General features: G+C 33.9%; 1 protein-coding gene across 1 annotated transcript in view; it reads left to right on the top strand.

Moving 5' to 3' along the window:
- The first annotated feature begins 1949 nt into the window (after positions 1–1949).
- LOC118247478 (ATP-dependent translocase ABCB1-like) overlaps positions 1950–20765 on the top strand; it is a 35692-nt gene continuing 16876 nt past the window's right edge. Inside the window, exons 1-15 of the mRNA XM_050709042.1 lie at positions 1950–2062; positions 2832–2886; positions 4279–4438; positions 5726–5777; positions 8577–8768; positions 9488–9659; positions 10645–10769; positions 11570–11741; positions 13692–13805; positions 15163–15273; positions 17227–17352; positions 17539–17742; positions 18126–18296; positions 18611–18772; positions 20293–20475. Coding sequence (XP_050564999.1) covers positions 1965–2062; positions 2832–2886; positions 4279–4438; positions 5726–5777; positions 8577–8768; positions 9488–9659; positions 10645–10769; positions 11570–11741; positions 13692–13805; positions 15163–15273; positions 17227–17352; positions 17539–17742; positions 18126–18296; positions 18611–18772; positions 20293–20475 — 2097 coding nt within the window. The 5' untranslated portion in view covers positions 1950–1964. The remainder of the gene's footprint in view (positions 2063–2831; positions 2887–4278; positions 4439–5725; positions 5778–8576; positions 8769–9487; positions 9660–10644; positions 10770–11569; positions 11742–13691; positions 13806–15162; positions 15274–17226; positions 17353–17538; positions 17743–18125; positions 18297–18610; positions 18773–20292; positions 20476–20765) is intronic.

The following is a 20765-nucleotide window of genomic DNA, read 5'->3' as shown; positions in this document are numbered from 1 at the left end:
AGACTCTTTGTATTACAAAACATTATAAAAGTACTCAGTTTATTCAAAATTTTGAGGTTACAGTTATAAATGACTAAAAGAAACAAAAATTTTGTTAGCAGATTAAGTAAGTTTTGTTCAAGCAAAGTGATAAGAAATTCTTATAAATTTACTTGTTTTCTAGGACAGAAATTTTTATTTGACTTTTCATAAATTTCACACATGCATGAACATGTGTTGAACATGTCTATTTTGCTATATACATTGAAACAATAGTAGTTAAGAAGTGCAATTAATATATTTTAAAAGTTTTAAATTTCTTTTAAATGTTTGTTATCATTTTCGGTGAAATAGTGAAGTAGTGCCTGCAGACACTGGTAAACACCTCACTGATAAACATTTCCTGGTACTATAAATGGTCCATTTCAAACAGTTTTGAATATGAACATGCATTAAAAAATCAGAAAGATATTACCTAAGAAAATTTCTGCTGACCATAGCTATTTCAAAGCCATTTCTGAACTAAGTCTCTAACTCATCTTGCTGTTCTGCAATTAAACAAGAAAGGATGCACACTATCCTAACTCACTAACAAGACATATATATTGTCAAGAGTCTTAGATCACTTCAGAGGCTATCCTATCGAGATGTAAAAATACCTGAAGGGAGAGAATGCAAAAAAGAGAGAGCCAGGCTCTTTTCAGGGATGCCCAGTGCCAGGACAGGAGTCAGTGGACACAAACTGAAACACAGGAGGTTCTCTCTCAACACCATGAAGTACTTCTTTACTCTGCAGGTGATTGAGCCACAGGTTGCCCAGTGGCTCTGGGGTCTCTGTCTCCAGGGATCTCCACAGCCACCTGGACATGGTCCTGGGCAACCTGTTCCAGGTGTCCCTGCTTGAGCAGTGGGTTGGACCAGATGACCTCCAGAGGTCCCTTCCCACCTCAACCACTCTGGGATTCTGTGACTATGGTAAACTCCTGATTTTCTTGCAGGATAAATGGGTTGTTATCTTCTGGATTAGAATTAGAAGAAGTGGAAAGAAACAAAAGAGTATTTTGTATTACTTGGTTTCATTCTCAGTAGGTGCTCGAGAATGGATTTGTCCTTAATTGTTACTGTGACCTGGAGCATTCAGCACCGTCATTGAAAAGGTAAGGAAGGATTCCAGGGAGGCTTAAAGGGGCATAATTAGGCAGAGAACTTTTCCTGGTGGAAAAAAAGTGACTATTCAGATCTATTTTCACAGATGAAAAGGAAACAATTATTTATTTAAACCTTTTATTTGTTAAATATTCCCTGTAGAGAAGGGAAGCAGAGTCCAAAGTGCGTACACTTTACACCCCAGAGTAGGTGAGGCAATGAGAGTCAGAAAAAAAAAAAAAAAAAAAAAGAAAGCTGTTCATCATCCCCGTTTTACACAAGAAGAGCAAAGTCCAATCATGTTGCATGTCCTAACCATATTAATACAGCTGATTTCTGAATAATCTTTCAGAGAACTAGAAGCAAACTGAGAACAACCTGCAAGGTAAGTCAATGTTTTTATTTTTAAATCAGAGATAGTTTATAAAATTCACAAATAACTAAAATTGGGAAAATTCTAAATAAGTGCATATTCTTCTAAATAAATATATATTTCCTCATTTATTTTTTGTATCTGTGCTGAATTACAGAAACTATCACACTTTTAGCATTCAAATCAAATCAAATGTAAGGCCCATGGCTATCAAACAAGTAGAAACACAAAATGTAGACGTTTGTAAGCAAACACAAAATGTTTGGGTTTGTTTCAACAAGTTTATACTTGTCCTTTGCTACAATTCACTCACAAAGAGTGACATTAATAACTTTATTGTTTTTAATAAGGATGTATGTTTTTTCTATCAAACAAGGGGTCTTTGAGATTACTGTCCTTGACTTAATAGTTGTATATTTCTCAGTCAAGTATTATTTTACAGAGAACTATCCTAAATAAATTTAAAATGCATTCTGAAGATGAAAAGAAGCAGAAGAGTACTGAAGATGGAAATAGTCATGAGAACACTACATCCAGCCAGGGTCAAGAACAAGAAGACAAACAGTAAATATTCTTAGACATTGTAAACTTGTTCTTTATTGAAGCATATAAGATTACGTTATCTTATTTTGTATTTTATTTAATTTCATATTTTAATTTAGTTTATTTTAGTGGGAAAGCCTAGTAGAAGAAAGTTTTTTATCAGCTTATGATTAGCATTCATTGGCACAATTATTTTGCGCAGAAGGATGGAGAAAGTTCTTTTTCTTTTAAAGATTAAGTGTCCACAGGATTGACTACTTTTTATTGAAAAGGAAATTCAGAATATGGTATAAATTATATCAGAATAGACATCTTGGATACAATGAGGTCATCAGCTAAAAATTACAGTAAAATTATTTGTATGGCAGGAAATCAATATTTTAAGTACCTTGAATATTTTATTAATTCTCCAACCCCATATGAGAAAATTTGATTCTATAAGCTATCTTTCTCTTTCTTGTTTTGAAAGCTATATAGTGCTTCAATTCACAACTTGAGATAATGGAACCACTGGTTCCTGATGGGGTTGTTTTACCCTTGACATGAGAGACCTGTGAAGAGCTTGATTTGAATTTATAGCAGTTGGGAGCTGATGCTATTTATATATACCTAGAGGTTTAAATACAAACATCCCAAGAATGCCTAATAAGTCATATTAATTTTACACACGATTCTTTCCCATAAATTAATTTCATAATTATTTTTGACTGAACTTCATTAACATAGTGCACTAATATTTTTTGAAATGTTGTCAATTTCTAAATGTACTAAAACTATCATATCTCTTAAGGAAGGGAAAGAAGAAGAAAGAGGAAAAACCTAAAATGGTCAGCCCATTTACACTGGTAAGATTCTAGCTATATATATGTGTACATATATTTACGTGCATGCACATTTAGAAGTGTAATATTTTAAATGCTTAAAATAATGACAGAGAACAGCATATATGGTCAGATCTCTACCAAATACATTGATAGTACAGAATATTGGATATGTTTTGGCAACCTAGCAGATTTTTTGTGAATGTAGTTTTTTTAAAGAAATAGTTTTATTACTGATATGGATTTTTAGAAGCCTTCCCTTAGTAAGTTATCATGCTAAGTATTCCTGCTCTAAGGAATCCACTTTGGCAGGGGGGTTGGACCCGATGATCTCCTGAGGTCCCTTCCAACCCCTACAATTCTGTGATTCTGTGATTCTGTAAGTACACCTATGTTAGATTAATTTTTGTGATAAATCAGAATTTCTATGTGCTTAGTTGCCTTTTTCAACACAATGAAAAGGGCATAATTATACCTGAGATTACTAGTGTCATCCTGTCCTCTAAATTACCTGAGTCAGGTTCTAATCACACTTATCAGTCCATTAGTCATTTTTCAGTCACATGTGTCAGCAGTGAAGGGTAATGCCATGGAATTAAAACTAAAAAGCACTTTAAATTATAGATTTTTTTAAATTTTATGTATATTTTAAAATGTATTAAAAAAAGGTAATCTGTTAATATTTAATCAAAGTAAATCCTAGATTTTCTTTAGCAAAACTGAAATATTGTATGTTTTGTAGGTTTAGTGTGCGTAATGCACAGCAATGATATGGGAATTAACAGTAATAAAACTACAGTGCAAGGTGGTGGCCAATGACCCGATTCTTCTGTTTTGCCGTACCAGCTTGTACTTGTACAATTGCATTGCAAAAACACTGTAATTTACAACAGTGAAACTTGTATTTACAGTGCAGAATCTATCCAATGGCTTTCTTACAGAAGAGCATAAACTTTATTGAGTTAAATGGCAAGAGGTATTTAGCATTTCAGTAAGTTTTGATAATGTCTGTAGTACATTAGGAATAATTCTTCTAACTGTATAATAATGAATTTGCAGTAAAATTAATTATTGCCTTAATTATCGCAATGGTATTAAAATTTCATATAATTTGAACTTTAAATTGCAAAATTTGAGAAGGCAAATTGTCTTGTTTTCATATGACCTTTCTTACCCATACGCAGATACTGATAAATTTAAATACTGCAGTTCTCTGGTTTGGAGAGTTTATAGTATAAAAGTGCTTATATTAGAATAATTTATTTCTCTACATTTAAGTTGTTTAATAAATCTACTTGCAAATTAGACAAAGTTATAGACTTATGACAACCAGGTATAAAATTGATAGCTTTCTTGGTTTTGTAAACATAACATTCTAGTACCACAATGAAATTGAATTTCTCTTCTCATTCACAGTTTCGATACTCCAGTTGCACAGATAAATTACTAATGATATTTGGCACTCTACTGGCAATAGCCCATGGAAGCAGTCTTCCTATTGTGATGATAATTTTTGGTGATATGACTGATGGCTTTGTTAATGCTGCAAACACAAATCTTACAGGTAAGAATATGGAGAGACCAATGTTTTATATTTGGAAGACAGCCAGGGAGATTTGAGCATCTTGACTTGAGATATTGGTGTCGTCAAACCCGACTTGCTAACATACTGTGGGGTAAATTAGTAACTGTTGTGTATACTGTAATAGAGATATATTCTGATTTTTTTTCTACTTATTCTTAGTTTCTGCCTTAGTAGATTTTTTTTTTCAAATAATCTATTACAATATACATTCAACAAATCATGTTTAACTGTGGCTGTGATAAACAGAAAGAACATTACTTTCAATTTCTGCTCCTCTCAACATGAGCTCCTGTTGCTTCCCTTGCATACGACAATTATAGTTCACAAGGTGAACCAGATCAGTAAGTAGATCCACCAGAAAACTTGCTACTAAAAATAAAAGTACTGATTTTCTCATGGCTCAAGTTGTTGAATCCCCTCATTTGCTAAATTAGAAGTAAAAAATCAAACACAGAGTGGCAGGCAAACACTGCAGATACAAGAGGGAGGATTGACACTTAGACCAGATTAGGTTGTCTTCTGAAACCAAACATTAGATGTTAAGCTTGTGAACAGACTCGTTGCCTGGAATATTCTGTAAAAAGTTATCAACCATTTAAATAAATGTCCATGGTGATTCAGAAAAGTAATGCATGTGACAATCTTCTGTCCTGCATCTATTTTTGCTCTTGTTATTCTTCTACAAGACAGAGACATGGACATGATGCCCTTATCAGAACAAGTAATTTGTGACCTACTGCTTTCCAAGTACAGTAAATTGATCAGATTTTTGCAATTGCAAAATGCTGCAGCTAGAGTCTTCTTAAAACATTTGTCATTAACTTCTGGTGTGTGGGAGAAAAATTTTAGTGCCAGCACCTACTTTATAGACAACGTTTTCATAAAGAATTAAGCTATCCACAATTACCAGTGTGAGGCGAATGCCTAGACTTGCATTTTTAATGGGTTTTGGTATTATAGAAATGCACTCTGTTTTCAGAAAGAAACAAAAAACAAACACAAACCAAGCATGTAATGAATGTTCAGGAAGACCTTTTAAGCTCAAGTTATACTGATGCAGTTTTGTAGGCAATGGAGTCAGGACTAACCTTCTATTAGTATAATCATTGTTTTTGAATACGAAGAAGCTTGAACTCATTGCACACCTTCTCTTATTCAAATCTACTAGAATCAAAAGGAGACATACCAACTCAAAATTTGGTGAACAGCATGCAGGAAAATAAATTTGTTAAAAATTGCTCTATTCAAAGTATTTACTCTTTTTAAGGACAGATTTCTGACATTATTCCTCTGCAGAAATTCTTGGCGGTCTGGAAGAAAATATGACAAGGTAATTAGAAATTGATATTTCCTCTTTTTTTTTTTTTTTTTTAGTGTAGGCACACATTTGTTGTCAAGCCATTTTTCTCCCTTAGATATTTTGCATACTTTAAACAACATAAAAACAATGTTTACTTGAATAACATTTGTAAATAAAGATTTGTATATGAGAATATTGAATTCACTGGGAAGATTCTTGAACATTCCCAGTCATTCCCAACAACTTCCCTGTAATCTTTTGCTCTCATCCATTCCACCCCCTTTTCAGGGGTGCTCTGTGTCTCAGTGTCGTCAGCATTTTCTTCCTCCCTCTTTCCCTTCCTCTGAATTTATAAGCAGTACATGTTATGCAGAAAAATTATATTGATTATCATCCATCAATTTCTTGAGCTATGTTGATTCACTGATAAAAAGCAGAATTAGAATTGCCAGATAGTTATTAGTTTCCTGCCAAAGCATCAAGTTCAGCTAAAATACCTGGCCTACAGAAAAATACAGTTAGATTAAATGCAATTTTAAATCTAGTATTCAAGAGCTGTCAATAGTGATTCTGTTACATACGAGAGTAATATTGCAGATTCATAGACAAAAAGGAAAATAAAGAGAAACATCAGCTACCAATAGATGTGTTTTGTTAGGGGGCTTCACTGGCTGCTATTCATGGACTAGGTTTATGCAGGATGTCTAAAGTCTATGTGCATTTTCTTGTACCACTTCAACTTTTTTCTTCAGATTGAAGTTTGTTCCTCATTAGGTATTGAAAAACATCTGAGATCACAGGAATACTGATGTGGTCTTCAAGGCAATAGTAATGAAAAAAATTTAATCTCTGAACTCAAGTCATATTGCATCAAAAAGAATAGAAACCCTCCTATTATCCTCAGCATGCTATTGTCTAGGAGTCACAACAGAAAAAAAGAACAAAAAGTACAGGAAAACAGAAAAGCTAACCGAAAGAAAGTGTGAATGTGAATATTATCTAAATGTTGAAAACTGCCTGTTCTCATGGCCCTAAGAGATGTGAGGGAGATCTGTTCTTAGCATCCTGCATGTCACCTTGTCTTTCAGACATTGTCTGAGAGCACAGATGCAGAGTGCTTACAGAGCAGCCTGAACTTCTCTTCAGAAATAAATTGTAGAATAAGGGATGCATGGCTAATTAACAGTGCAGGAACAGGTTTTCTTTTCTGAAGTTTCTAAACTTTCTGGATAGAGCCTTAATTTAGTGTGTTACCAGTTTGAAGAAGCTGTTTGTACCCACTCCCTGTTTCTCTGAGAATGCCTGCCAGCAGGTAAAGTAATAATAAAAACTGTTTACACAGACAAAGATCTTACTCAGGTGTATTCAACTATAAATGTGGACTTCATTATGTTTGTTACTCAGATAAGAGTTTGCCTGAAATCCACTTACTTCTCAAAAGAAAAAGAACAGTTAATTTATAATGCAGTGAGCATTTATTCTCTGTTAAGTTTCAGCAGTGAAGTTACAGAATGTATTTCCTTAGCATGGAATGTTGTAAAGATATCAGTCCCTTCTCTTACAATTTGTCATGAAACAAAGTCCACACATAAAACCATTCTTTGAAGTGATATAACATCATAAAGTAATTGTCTAAAGTAATTACTACTGAGTTTTGAAGCAGTGTCCTTGTTTTTAGTTTGGTAGTTTCTGTGTAGGTTTTCAATGGATCTGAAGATGATCAAGGTCAATATTCAACTAATCAATCTTCAGTTAGACATTAACCCATTTTATTAATCAGTTTAGATACAGTTCATTTCATAATGATCGCAGTTCTGAAGTCCATGACTAAACTGTACAATATCTCAGTCACTGAAAATGCTGGATCAAAATATGAAAAGTTTCATCTATAAAGCCCTTTTCTCCTTTTTTGAGCAGAGCATTTGCACACAGATTTCTGTAGCTTACTCCTGCCAAGTTTCATGCTCTAGTTCTAAAGAATTGGTGTGGCTTAACTTACTTCTTGTGAGTGAAGCTCCTAAGCGTTTTAAAGCTTTTTATTATTATTATTATTTTTATCATTGTCCTGTTTTCATTCTGGTTTAAGTTCACCATTAACTGGTTCTGATACCAGTTCTGACTGAAATCAGATCTGATTTGATTCTGTTTGAACAGTTTAAAACTGTGGCTTAAAATCAGTTTCAGCTTGAGAAATACAGTGGTTCATACACTTCTTGATTTTCACATGACACCCTGCTTATGACACAGAGATGAATTTAATTAGAAGTAAAATGTCAGTTATGAAAAGAATAAGGAGCAAAATAATTTTGGATCTAGTGGCATTTACTTGAAATAGATGTATAGATAGTCACATTGTATTCCCCAGCTGGGAAGTATTTATAACATGCATGCATATATGTATATTTATGTAGACAAGCATGTTGTATTATATGTGTCTGTGAATATGACATATAGATATATACGATTAGGCCTCAATGTGTTAAAACACAAATGCTATGATGTTTTTGGAAATTACATGACATGTTTAAGCAAAAAGGATATTGTATCTAAAATATGGTTCTAAAATAAACTTCTGAGAAAACAGATACACTGACAAGAAGAAAAAGTAATTCCTGTCTAACAAGAGCATCATTTAGTTTATTATGTTTCTGTAAAGTTATATTAAATAGTACTCATAGAAAAAAACTTGGGAAGTTTTACAGTGAAGTGAAAACTCTAATAGAAACATATAAACTCTAATTCAGGTCTGAAACAGAAGCGGGAATACAGTTAAAGACAGACTAGCAAGGTAATTTTTATTTTTATTTTTATTTTTATTTTTTCTTGCAGATATGCATATTACTATTCTGCAATTGCAGCTGGTGTTCTTGTTGCTGCTTATATCCAAACTTCATTTTGGACCCTAGCAGCAGGCCGACAAATAAAAAAAATTAGAGAAAAATTTTTTCATGCAATTATGAGACAGGAAATTGGATGGTTTGATGTAAATGATGTGGGAGAACTTAACACGCGTCTCACTGAGTAAGTGCACTATACCTTCTGCAATGTTATTTTATCTTATTACATATGTACAGATTGCAAATTTTTTATTTTTAAATTTCATTTACTTCATTGTGAATCTCATGCAAGTTATCTCACAGAAAGTCTCAGAGACTCAATTTGTGAGAATTCTGATGCTGGACTGTCATAAGGTTATCAGAGAAGCATTGAGATAAGTTCCCTTGTGAACTCTGAGGATGACTAAAGCCTAACAGTATGAGATTAACCCAATGAAAAGAAGACATGGTTCAGTTCTGTGCACACTGGGAACTGAGCACAGTGATGACTGACCCCAGCTGTGAACATCTTGAACTGCTTGACAAGCTATTTCTTTCTCCTTGCCTACATGAAAGAATTTAGCTGTTCCTCCCAAATATACTACTGTTTCCAAATAGATCCAAAATTTGGAATAGTGATAAAGTGAGAGAACCTTTGCACTGCAAGCAGAATTTCAACCTTTTCAGAAGCAAACAGATGTATAGCGTTACATTTCACAAGAAATATGAAATTTTCTGTGATCATATTATATACTGCTCTATCTTTAAGCAAACTGTTGGCAAGTAATTGAACATAAAGACTATCTACACAGACTACTCCAGACTAATAAAGACTATCTACACAGATGCCCATATAACAAAACTGAAAATCTTGCTGTGCTTCCTACATTTACCATCCTGTCTGGATGTATTTTTTTTTTTCAGTGATGTCTCCAAGATTAACGAAGGAATAGGTGATAAAATTGGATTGCTTGTCCAATCGTTAACAACATTTGTGGCAGGATTTATTGTTGGCCTCATAAGAGGATGGAAATTAACCCTTGTAATACTTGCAGTTAGTCCTGTCCTAGGACTTTCAGCAGCCCTCTGGGCAAAGGTAGGCCACTATGCATTCAATGTCAGGTTTTATATAAAGGAAAGATAATGAAATGAATCTACAAACCTGCAATTCTTACAGTTGGAATGTATTGCTTAGGAAATTATGATGGCTTTAGAGAACATCTATCTATGTACATAAGCTGTTAGGTTCACTGTATATAAATGCCCTCGAGTAGTTGCAGTTTTATAATTCCAGTGGATTAGGCAGACTTTCTTTAATTTGAAGCTGTTTATGTCAATATAGCATATTTTATGTGGAAAAGGATACAATATATACCAGCAAAATGCATGTCTGTAACTGTTTAAAACTTCATTCACGTTCAGTTCTGATGAAAGAAATAATTGCACCTCCTGAAAAATAATCAAAGAAATTAGACCAAGCTTTGGTCTCAGACACATTTTCTTTTCAGAGTAGTTGGCAGCTTTGGTAAGAAATTCTAGGCAGATTTACATGAGAGAAGTACAATGGGATCAGAGTGTCTTACATCTGCAGTTTGGAAGCCTTCATTTTTTATAGTATTTTACTTCTCTTACATTTCAAAGATTATATAAGCTTTTTCTGTCTTGATGTGAGTGTGTTAGGGAAGGGGTAGGAGCAGAAAGGCACGTGCCACGTACTAGCTGAGAGTGTTCACAGACTGTGGCCAATTAATGCTAAGTCTTGAGCCCTCTGGTTAAGGCAGCCAGAGATGAGAAGGTGGCCTTAGGAGAGCCCACCAGCTCAGAGTAAGTGTTCATCTAATCTCCTGCACTTGAGTGAAAGCAGAGTGCAAAATTCAGCCCATAGATGTTGAGAATGGGTAATGTTAAATTATTTGATTGAATACTTTGTATAATTAAGAATTTCAATATCAAACACTCCTGCACCTATACATAATACAACCAAAAGTCTTCATGTTATAAGAAAGTCACAATGGCTTTTATCATAAAGTGCTTGAGTTCATTCTGTTTTTCTCAAGTCCAAATATTTGATCCTGCGTTAGGTTCTCTCTGCATTCACTGACAAAGAGCAAGCTGCATATGCAAAAGCAGGAGCTGTTGCAGAGGAAGTTCTTGGCGCAATCCGTACTGTAATAGCTTTTGGAGGGCAAGAAAAAGAAATCAAAAGGTAAGAGCAACTCTTGCTTTCATCAGCTGATTCTAAAGTACTCACTTCAGATGGTTTCAAATTTTCTTGCATCTTCACTGCTGAAAGTCTGCCCAAATAGGTATGCATTGTGCTTGCTACATTTCTAGGTAATGGGGCTGGAAATTGGCTGTTACTAACTTTTACAAGATCCATTATGTGTTGAATAGCAATTAGGGTGTTTTGTTTTTTTTTAAGAAATTGACAAATTAGGTTGATATATCATCTCCACTCTGGAAAGTGCATAAACTGCCACTTCAAATAGTAAGTGGCAGTTTTAGACAGAAAAGGCTGTGCCGTGAGAAGAGATGATGATATCTTTGGTTATCTGATTGTTCAGTAGTTGTGAGGGTTCTGCTAAACAATATTTTTATTTTCGCTATATTGTAAAACATAATTATTGTGATATATCTTAGTCTTTTATCTTAAGCTAACAAAGATAATCTCAAAACTTGTCACGAATGGTTCACAGTCAAAGTTCACTCAACCTCAGGTTATTTTAAGGAACTTGTATGCCCTCTCCTGAATTATGATACACTGTTTTTTTTGTTCTGTTTTGTTTTGTTTTCTGTCTGCCAGCTCAGCTGGTGTTGGCATTTTTGGAAATTACCTTAAGTTATCTCTATGCCTTACAATCAGGCCTACCTTTGTACGTTCTTAGGTTTATATATTGTATTATCTTGTAGTATCTAAGTAATATTCTTTTACTAATTCATCCAGTTTTTGGTGCTGTGTGCCATGGTACAAATCTAAGTGTATCTTGAACTTTTGCCTTTCTTCAGGTATCATAAAAATTTAGAAGATGCTAAACGCATTGGAATAAAAAAGGCTATTACAGCTAATATTTCTATGGGTGCTGCTTTCTTACTGATATATGCATCATATGCACTGGCCTTCTGGTATGGAACTACCTTGGTCTTAAGTGATGATTACACCATTGGCAAAGTTCTCACTGTAAGTATTTATCAGTAACTTCCCAATCATATTGAAAAATACTCTGAAGTGTATTTTCAGAACTTACTTAGGTTCTTTCAGGATGGTGTGCCAAATTGGCAAAATAGCTTCTTTTCTTTTTAACAAAAAAGTTTATTACCAAAAATGTCTACATGCTTTTTTGCTATAGTTTTTCAAAATCTACATCAAGCCAAATAAAATATTTATTATTTTCATCTGTTTCTACATCTTTTATGACTTCCATAAGTTCATACTGATATAGAAGCAGCTCAGTCAAAACTTGAAGTACAGTACCCTTCCTAGTTGATATTTATTTTCAGATTTGCAGGACTGAATATATTTTCAGGATGCAGAATGAAATAAACTTTTAAAAAAAAAAAAGTTATGTGTTCTAAATAGATAAGTTTACTGATTCTTTTCTTATATTTTGCTCCATACAACCCAGGAATCTCTTTTCAATATTTTTAAAAAGCAAGGGGAAGGAAAATATACTTGTGACTAGAAAATATGTCACTACCTAACCAGAGGAAGAAAAGTGTAGCTCATACATCATAACTTAAATTCTTCTCTTGATGTGACAACCGTCCTACTTTCATATGAGATGTCAAAGAAATATGGTAAAAATATATTTCTTTAATCATGATGAAACCAGTCAGGATACCATATATGTATTTTTACATCCCTTTAAAGCTACCTGATTTTTCTTTATTTATGAATCACTCTGATTTGCAAAAATTGTCTCTGATGTGTGATACTGGCTCTTTTGAGCTTTTGCAGTATGAGGCCTGTTTTTTTTTAAGGGCAGGCAGGCATACAGAACGCCTTAGACAGGTTCAGACAATTACTCATGCCCTTGTATGTAACTGTTTTCCGTTCAAAGTCTTTGCAATTAAATGTTGTCTATTTTGCAACTCATCAAACTGGAGTTTATATAACATGAATTAGAATGTGTGTTGCAAGTCTTGCACTGTATCACGAGGGCATCCAAGGGTATAAGAGGTTACAACACTTGGAAAATAGCACTGCAATATAATAGGTAATATGAATGAAAAGTGGTAGAGTTAAAAAGAGCAGATCCTACAGCCTGCACTTTTACCATATATTTGTTCAGTAAAAAAGTATAACAGATCATCATAATGTTAAATATAAACAAAAGTGGTAGAGGCTGGGGTTAAAACTGGAATTAGCATTTTTGTGATGTATTACTGACAGATCTGATACAGAAGAAAGCAGTTCTGTAAAAGGTATGTATATTAGAAGAACTTGCAGCTAATTTCACACAACTGTTAGAGAAATCTTCTTGAGCAAATGTGAAAATTTGATCAAAAAATGCCCATCAAAATCTCCATAGAAATATTTCAATGTTTGATGGAACCTTTCCCCAAAACTTAAAATAATTTATAAAAGGTTTCTGAATCTATTATTTTGTCAAGATGTAGGAAATTTAAAATGTCCTAAGTAAATGCTTCAGTTAACAGGTGGTTGTTTTTTTTTGTTTGTTCTTTTTGTTTGTTTGTTTTGTTTAGTTTAGGTTTTTGTTTAATGCATGTGTTCAAACAAAAATGAATTATCTTTGGAATATCTTTTGTCAAAGAATGTATTAGTACAATAAATCCTGAGACATCAAGTCTCAGGACTTTTTACACATTTTTTTATACATTTTTTTTTCATAGAATTTGCAGGTTTCATTTTCAGTCATCTTTTCTGTCCTCATGAGGTTGTTTGCAGCATTCACATCATGCAGGAATACAGCTGGCTCTTAAGAAGTCCTTTTCTTAATCTTGTTCTCTGTTTAAGAGAGAACCTTTCATTTTTCCTGTAATTCTAGATTACTTAAACTTCCATAACAGGCACAGAACCTCTGACCCAAAGTTACCTAATGTAAATAAATAAACATAATTCTCTGCTTAAATGGGACCTGACACATATCACCATAAACATTTCTTTCAGGTCTTTTTCTCTGTATTGATTGGAGCTTTCAGTATTGGACAGACTGCCCCAAGCATAGAGGCATTTGCTAATGCAAGAGGAGCAGCCTATGCAGTCTTTAGTATCATAGACAATGTGAGTATCTTTGGTCTTGCTCAGAGACCATTCTTTTTAAAATGCAGGTAATATTTATGGATATGAAATTAGTAAAAATAAGTAAGATTGAGTAAAATAAGATGTAATTCAAATATCTATCTGATGTTTTGAAAACATATTTCAATATCAACATGGATAAAATAACATAGAATAATGGCAGCGTCAAATTTTAACCTGATATACATATAGGAGGCCTATTTAAGACTGGAAGGAAAATCAACATATTTTTAAATTAGATTCTGTGCAACAAAGGTGGAAAATGGAACTTTCCTATATTTAAATAATTGAGAATATATTTGTTAAATTGTTAATAAATAAAAAGTCTAATTTTACTGCTGCTGCATATTTAGTAATTTACTGCAATAGTTAACTTCTAATTTTATCCAATTTTGGCAATACTAAAAAGCTCATTTATTTTCTCAGAAGCATAAATATATTCATAAAAGCAGATAGAATGTATAGTTATTAGTCAGTCCCTCTTTGTCTTTTAGTTATTGTTTCTTGCTTCAAAGATAACAGTATTGGATCACTGGATCTCTTAGTGTTGGAGGTACCCTGTAATGTTTTTACCATGAAGGTCACATCTAGTGACAAATAGAGATGTGATTACAGTTGATGCAGGTATATGGGCATAGTGTCAAAGGCTAGTAGTGACACCACCAGCAGCATGAATGTCAGCAAATCTATAAAACACAAGCGGGTAACCTGGTAACATACTTTATTGGACAGGAGAGTCTGAAATCAGGGATGCTGTGATTTTATGAGCTAATGAAGTTGTATAAAATGGAATTACATTATTTTGGATTATTTGTACATGTTTCAAATTCTAGACCTACCTTTGATGATAATGCAAACAGAAGTAATTAAGCACTCTGTTTCTGCTTAATGATTTTTACTTAATGGTCAGTGAATCAGTTCTTTCTCACAAAATGGTTACAGCAGAAAGGCAAAGCTCTACATGAACAGAGTCTGAACATCTCATTGGAAGTGATCTGTTCAGGTTAATCAGGCAGTGGAATGAATCTCAAATTACAGCTAGCTGTGGGTACACTCTTAAAGACAATATATTAAATTCACACAAAATGTTAAATAGAGAAATTATAAAAGTATTTTGCATTAACATATCAGAAATGTAGTAATGAGGCAGCAAACCATGCAACATACATGTTTCAGAAGTCTCACTCTCTAAATAAATTTAAATATCTATCTATATTTATTATATTTACATTATATCTCTACAGAATAATGGTGCACTCTAAGACTTCTTTATGAAACAAAAAAATTATTAGGAAGTAATTTTTTAATTTTTTTTCTCTGCACATTTTATTTCACACAGGAACCTCAAATTGATAGTTATTCAGAGACAGGCTACAAACCAGACCACATTAAAGGGAACTTGGAGTTCCAAAATGTTCACTTCAGTTACCCATCCAGACCAGATGTTCAGGTATTGTAAATGAAACTTGATATTTATTACAGTTAACCATGTGGAGAAAAAAAAAAAAAAGTCACATAAATAAAATTTTCTTGAAAATGTAACAGTTCCAGGTTGACTCTCTAAATCATGTACAACTACCTTGTCATCACAACTATTTAACCTGGAATTATTTGTACCCTAGCTAAATGTGCTTTTCTGAATAAAGCCATAGTCAGTGTGACTATGTGATAAAACTTCAAAATTTATTGCTATCATAATCTTACTTTATACATCTAATCCAAGTGTTTATGCATAATAATAATGACAGTGGATTTCAAAAATATCTGCAATGCAGCTCTGTTAAGACTATATCTCAATCAACTGAATAAAGCAGATCCAGGAAGGACTTGTTATATGTGACCTGGAGATCAGAATTTGCATTTCTCTGTCTAGACAGAAAAAAAAAAAAAAAAAAAGTTTGCTTTTGTCAAGTCTTGTCATAAAACCGGAGTCTTAATGGAGTGAAGGTCGAACAGATTTGAATGATTTCCGAAAATACTTTAATAAAGAGTGCCTTTGCACCATATAATTATTTCCTTCCCTACCGTGAAGGAAAATCACTGATCTAACTAAAGGGATCTCAGTTTTGATAGGCCAAAAGGAAAGACATAGTTTTCTTTATAAGCCATTTTTACTCATAAATGTTTAAAAAAGACTTTGGCTTTTCCTTCTATCAGAAAAGTTAATCAAGTAGTTGATTTTTCTTCATATAGAAATATGAATAAAAAGGTATTTATTGATATCAGTGGGTTATTTTCTAAGTTTATACAGGTATGATATGAACAAAGACATTTCTCCCCTCTCATTTCAGACACTATAATTATATGAAGCTAAGGCTACACCAATTAAGAAAAGGAAAATTAAGAGGTCAAATAACTCAGAGGAGTTCATTTCTGCCTAAATTTTACCTACCTGATGTTAAAGTTAACTCTTCTTTGCAACAGGATTAAGTACAGCAAAATAACTGACAGGCATGAAGAAGACTGCAAGTTACTTCCTATCTCATTAGACAGGTTTATTTGCTGCCCTTACTCTCTCTTCTCTGTTTGCTTTAAGTTGGTAGAAATAGTCTAAATGGATTCAATTGTGGATATTATTTTGGTATAGGAAAAAAGTTCTGATCACAGAAATCAGTGTAAAGTTATTTGTATGTGTCTCTTGTCCCCAAAGAGTGAGATATATTTCACTTGTGAAGCACACAGATTGTTACTAAGGGTGAAGAGGCAGTGGTAGTGCTGAGAGTAGATATCTGTGAAGAAAGAGATGCTGATGAGGACACATGGCTGCAATGCATTGGGAAGTACATTTGGGGCACTATTGGAATGCATCAATGTATGGTTGTACATTCGGAATGGAGAAATAAACTTAGCCCAGATGTGGATGCTATCATTCAGGTTTGCATAGTTCATTGTAGCTTAGTCCTTCTAGAACACTAATTAGCATAAATATGCTTTTCTCCATTTCAATATTTATTCCAACCAAGTAAGTTGTATAAAGTAGTGAAAGACTCCTTTACAAGTTGTTTATACAAAGTGTTTTTATTTAAACTTTATTCCTTTTTTTCCCCATTATTGTATACTCACACTACTCAGGTGAGCAGGTTAAGCAGAAACTTGGGTAAAAATAAGTAAACATTGCACATGGATGATGTGTATCTGTTCTCCAGACCCACTACACAGCCCAATACAGGTTATGTTCTTAAAAATAAAATTAAATAGCAATTACACCAAAGAGCTACATATATCCTTTCTACAAGTCCCAAGAAAGGCAAAACGTATCTTCCATGGCTGTGAAATTACGTATTTTATGGTGACTAGTACAAATATGTATATATATATATACATACATATATTTATATAATCTTATATGTATATAGCCTAATATATATATATAAACTTTTGGCAACCTTTCTTATACATACAGATACTGAAAGGCTTGAATCTGAAGGTCAACTGTGGCCAGACAGTAGCCCTGGTTGGTGGCAGTGGCTGTGGGAAAAGTACAACTGTTCAGCTCATCCAGAGATTTTACGATCCCAAGGAAGGCATGGTAAGACACCTCAAGCCAGATGACTGCTCTGGGCGTCGCAGTTGTTCAAAGTCAGCTTCTGGTCTGGTTGCCCTTGATCAAATGACACGGTCAAGTCTCCCGTCAAAAGCCATGTGCCAGCCTGGGGAGAGAGAGTCCTTGACCAGAACGCTTAGTAAATGGGTTGTGTCCGCTTCCTTTCTTTAGATTACCATTGATGGGCAGGATATTAAGACCCTAAATGTAAGATATCTGCGGGAGATTATTGGTGTGGTGAATCAGGAGCCCGTGCTGTTTGCTACTACCATTGCAGAAAATATTCGCTACGGCCGAGAGGATGTCACCATGGAAGAAATTGAGAAAGCTACCAAGGAAGCTAACGCTTATGATTTCATCATGAAGCTACCCAAGGTAAGCAAGCTGCTGTCCTGCTGAAATAATTTCCCTTCAACCTACTCACACCAAAGAGTTCCTCAGAAGGGATTTTCCTTAGCAGATTAAGCTGTTCCCAGAGCTATGAATATGCAGATCTATGCAGAGCTTCCTCGTAACTTTTGAGAATAATGTTAATTTTGACATAAAAAAAAGAAAGCATTTGGAGAACTATGAGAGTTCTGTAGGCACAAACCATTGGGTGGTTTATTTAAGTGGATGCTTAATGCTCAGTGTTTTAGAGGAAGGAGAAGATGCTGCCGGGGCTACTAACACAGATGTGCCATTTCTTTACATTGCCTTTCTGTGGTGAAAGGACCGTGCCACTGACTGTTGTGCAAACGTGTTTGGTTGTCTTGTAGAAGTTTGAAACCGTGGTTGGAGAAAGAGGGGCACAGCTGAGCGGAGGCCAGAAGCAAAGAATAGCAATTGCCCGAGCTCTGGTTCGCAATCCCAAAATTCTGCTGCTTGATGAGGCAACGTCAGCTTTGGATACTGAGAGTGAATCAGTTGTGCAGGCAGCACTTGACAAGGTCAGTATTGCTTGTTTGTTTAAAGAGCTGCAAAAAATAGAGACTCCTAAAAAGTATAAGGTAATTGCCTGAATTTGCAAATAATCTCTGCTCATTCAAAGATTGGGAAGTGGTCAGTATTGCTATGAAATAAAGTAGATGAGGAGGAGCTGAATATGACATTTATTGAAAGAGCTGCAAGAAATAGAGACCCTTATAGTACAAAAGGTAAACTTGATTTTGGCAAATATTTTCTGTACTGAGAATTTTTGGGACCCTAACTTGAACAATTTTTGAATATACTTAGAAATATTCATGAAAAATGTTATTTCTAGGCAAGGGAAGGACGCACCACGATTGTAGTAGCTCATCGCCTGTCAACAGTCCGAAATGCAGATCTTATAGCTGTGTTTGAAAGTGGAATTATCACAGAAGAAGGGAATCATTTTAAACTGATTGAAAGAAAGGGAATCTACTACAAACTTGTTAACATGCAGGTACTTTTTTACGCACTTGCTTTTGCCTCATTTTCTTTTTTGTGTTCCATTGAATGCTCTCAGAAATACCGGGAATTCTGCAGCCTATTTTGTTAAGTGCAAACAAATATTTGACAGAGAAAACCACAAGATTTTATAGCAGACCTATTTCAACCCAGGACAGTACATTTTTACTATAGTGATTTAAAAGATTTTTCTGTATTCTCCTATTAGGCAGCTAACATCACTAACTTGTAATAAAAGGTAGAGCCCAGTAGTTGATTACCAGAGGAATACAGCGTGCGTATTTAAGGTATTTGATTATAATCCTTCACAATGAGGTTCTTAAAAAAAAAAACAAACAAGAAAACAAAAAGTTTAGGAATAGGAATAGAAGAAAAGCAATTCAGGTTATGATGAGTGAAAAATATGTACACTTACGGTTAGGTAGTCAGAAACAAATAGATTGGAAATTAAAAATCAAACAAATATCAGAAATGTATTAGTTAATAAGTGAATAAAAAGTACTTTTCATACATCCCAATATCAGTTGTGATAATTAGGTTATACCTGAGCTTTGCCATAGTCTTCTGTACCACTGGTGTTTTAATGCATAACCATCACACCCATTAAGGAAACTGAAAGAGGTACCTAAGTGTGTCAGACTGAAAAGGGTGAACTAGGCCAATTAAAACATTTATTCTCATAAAATGAGAATGCATTTGGTCACCTTAGATTTAAAGTAATTTTGTATTCAGGTAAATGTGATAAAGGGAAAAATTAGGAAATGTAAAATTAAAAAAAATAAAATAAAAACAATTTCTATAACTTTCACCAAAAAAAAATAATTAAGGAATCAGAAAAAAAATGGAGAGAAAGAAAAAAAAAGTAATTTTTATTATTTGCATGAAAAGCAAGAAGGAAAATAGGAAAAAGAAAGGAATACAAGCTGAAGGCAAATTTTAATGCAATTGCCATTATTACCCTCAGTAGTGGGTAGACATTTGTTCATTGTGCCAAAGACACTGGCAAAACTACCACCAAAAGTAAAGCTTTTTTCTAGACTGTTCAAGTTTTTCAGTCAAAATCTCTTTTCAACTTGTACTGTTCTGAACTATTACATTTAAAGTCAAGAACTGTTCACAGTGCTCTACACTGGAGAGGAGTCATTTTTTCTCACTTCACGGATAAACTGTATCCCCTGAGAATTCTCAAAACGATACTGAGATGAGTGCAAATGGTTCACACAACTTAAAACCCTGTTAGGAATTAATTCATACTTCCACTCCTCTGCCCTCCACCTAGAGTAAATATTTCCTTGACAGGTTTGATACTCATATATGAATCCAGCTCTGAAGATTGAGTACGTAATTACAGTACAATTTTTCATATCTGCTCATAGCATTATGCATTGTTCTGCCCGTATCTCTTTCCACTGAATTGTGATTTTGGTTACCTTTACTTTGATTTCCTCACAATTTTGAAAGTTCAAAGTACTATACCCATAATTAATCTCAGTGTTATGTTTTTCCCTGTTTCAGACAATAGAAGCTGAAGATCCATCATTGGAAAAAGGTGAGAATGCAGGCAGTGTTAAAAAAAGTGAGTCTGAACTGGAACAGGAAGAATCCTTAATGAAAGGTCTGAGAAGACGATCAACTCGCAGAAGCATGAAAAAACCAGGAGAAAAGAATGATGATGCTGATGTGAAAAATAATTCACCTGTAAGTATCTTTGCAGAGCTGTTAGTGAACTTTAGTTTCTTCCAACTAAGTGTATTCATGCTGCTGCTCTAGAAAGGTACAAGAAGAAAGAAGCATTTTCTAGCTTCTAGTGAAACAAATTAGATTTTTTCTAATTTTAAATTGCTTTTGACTGATAGTATTCCTAACTTCCTAACTTTTGTTATCTCACCATGAACAATTGTACAAATAAAATAGGACTTTTAAAATCTATAACTAGGATACATTTATTCTTGAAAATCACTTTGCTATAAAACAAATATATATATCCG

Source organism: Cygnus atratus, chromosome 2 (genome assembly GCF_013377495.2).
Source record: "Cygnus atratus isolate AKBS03 ecotype Queensland, Australia chromosome 2, CAtr_DNAZoo_HiC_assembly, whole genome shotgun sequence".
Lineage (NCBI taxonomy): Eukaryota > Metazoa > Chordata > Aves > Anseriformes > Anatidae > Cygnus > Cygnus atratus.
The sequence above is the reverse complement of the archived record's forward strand: the minus strand, read 5'-3'. Positions and strand labels throughout refer to the sequence as shown.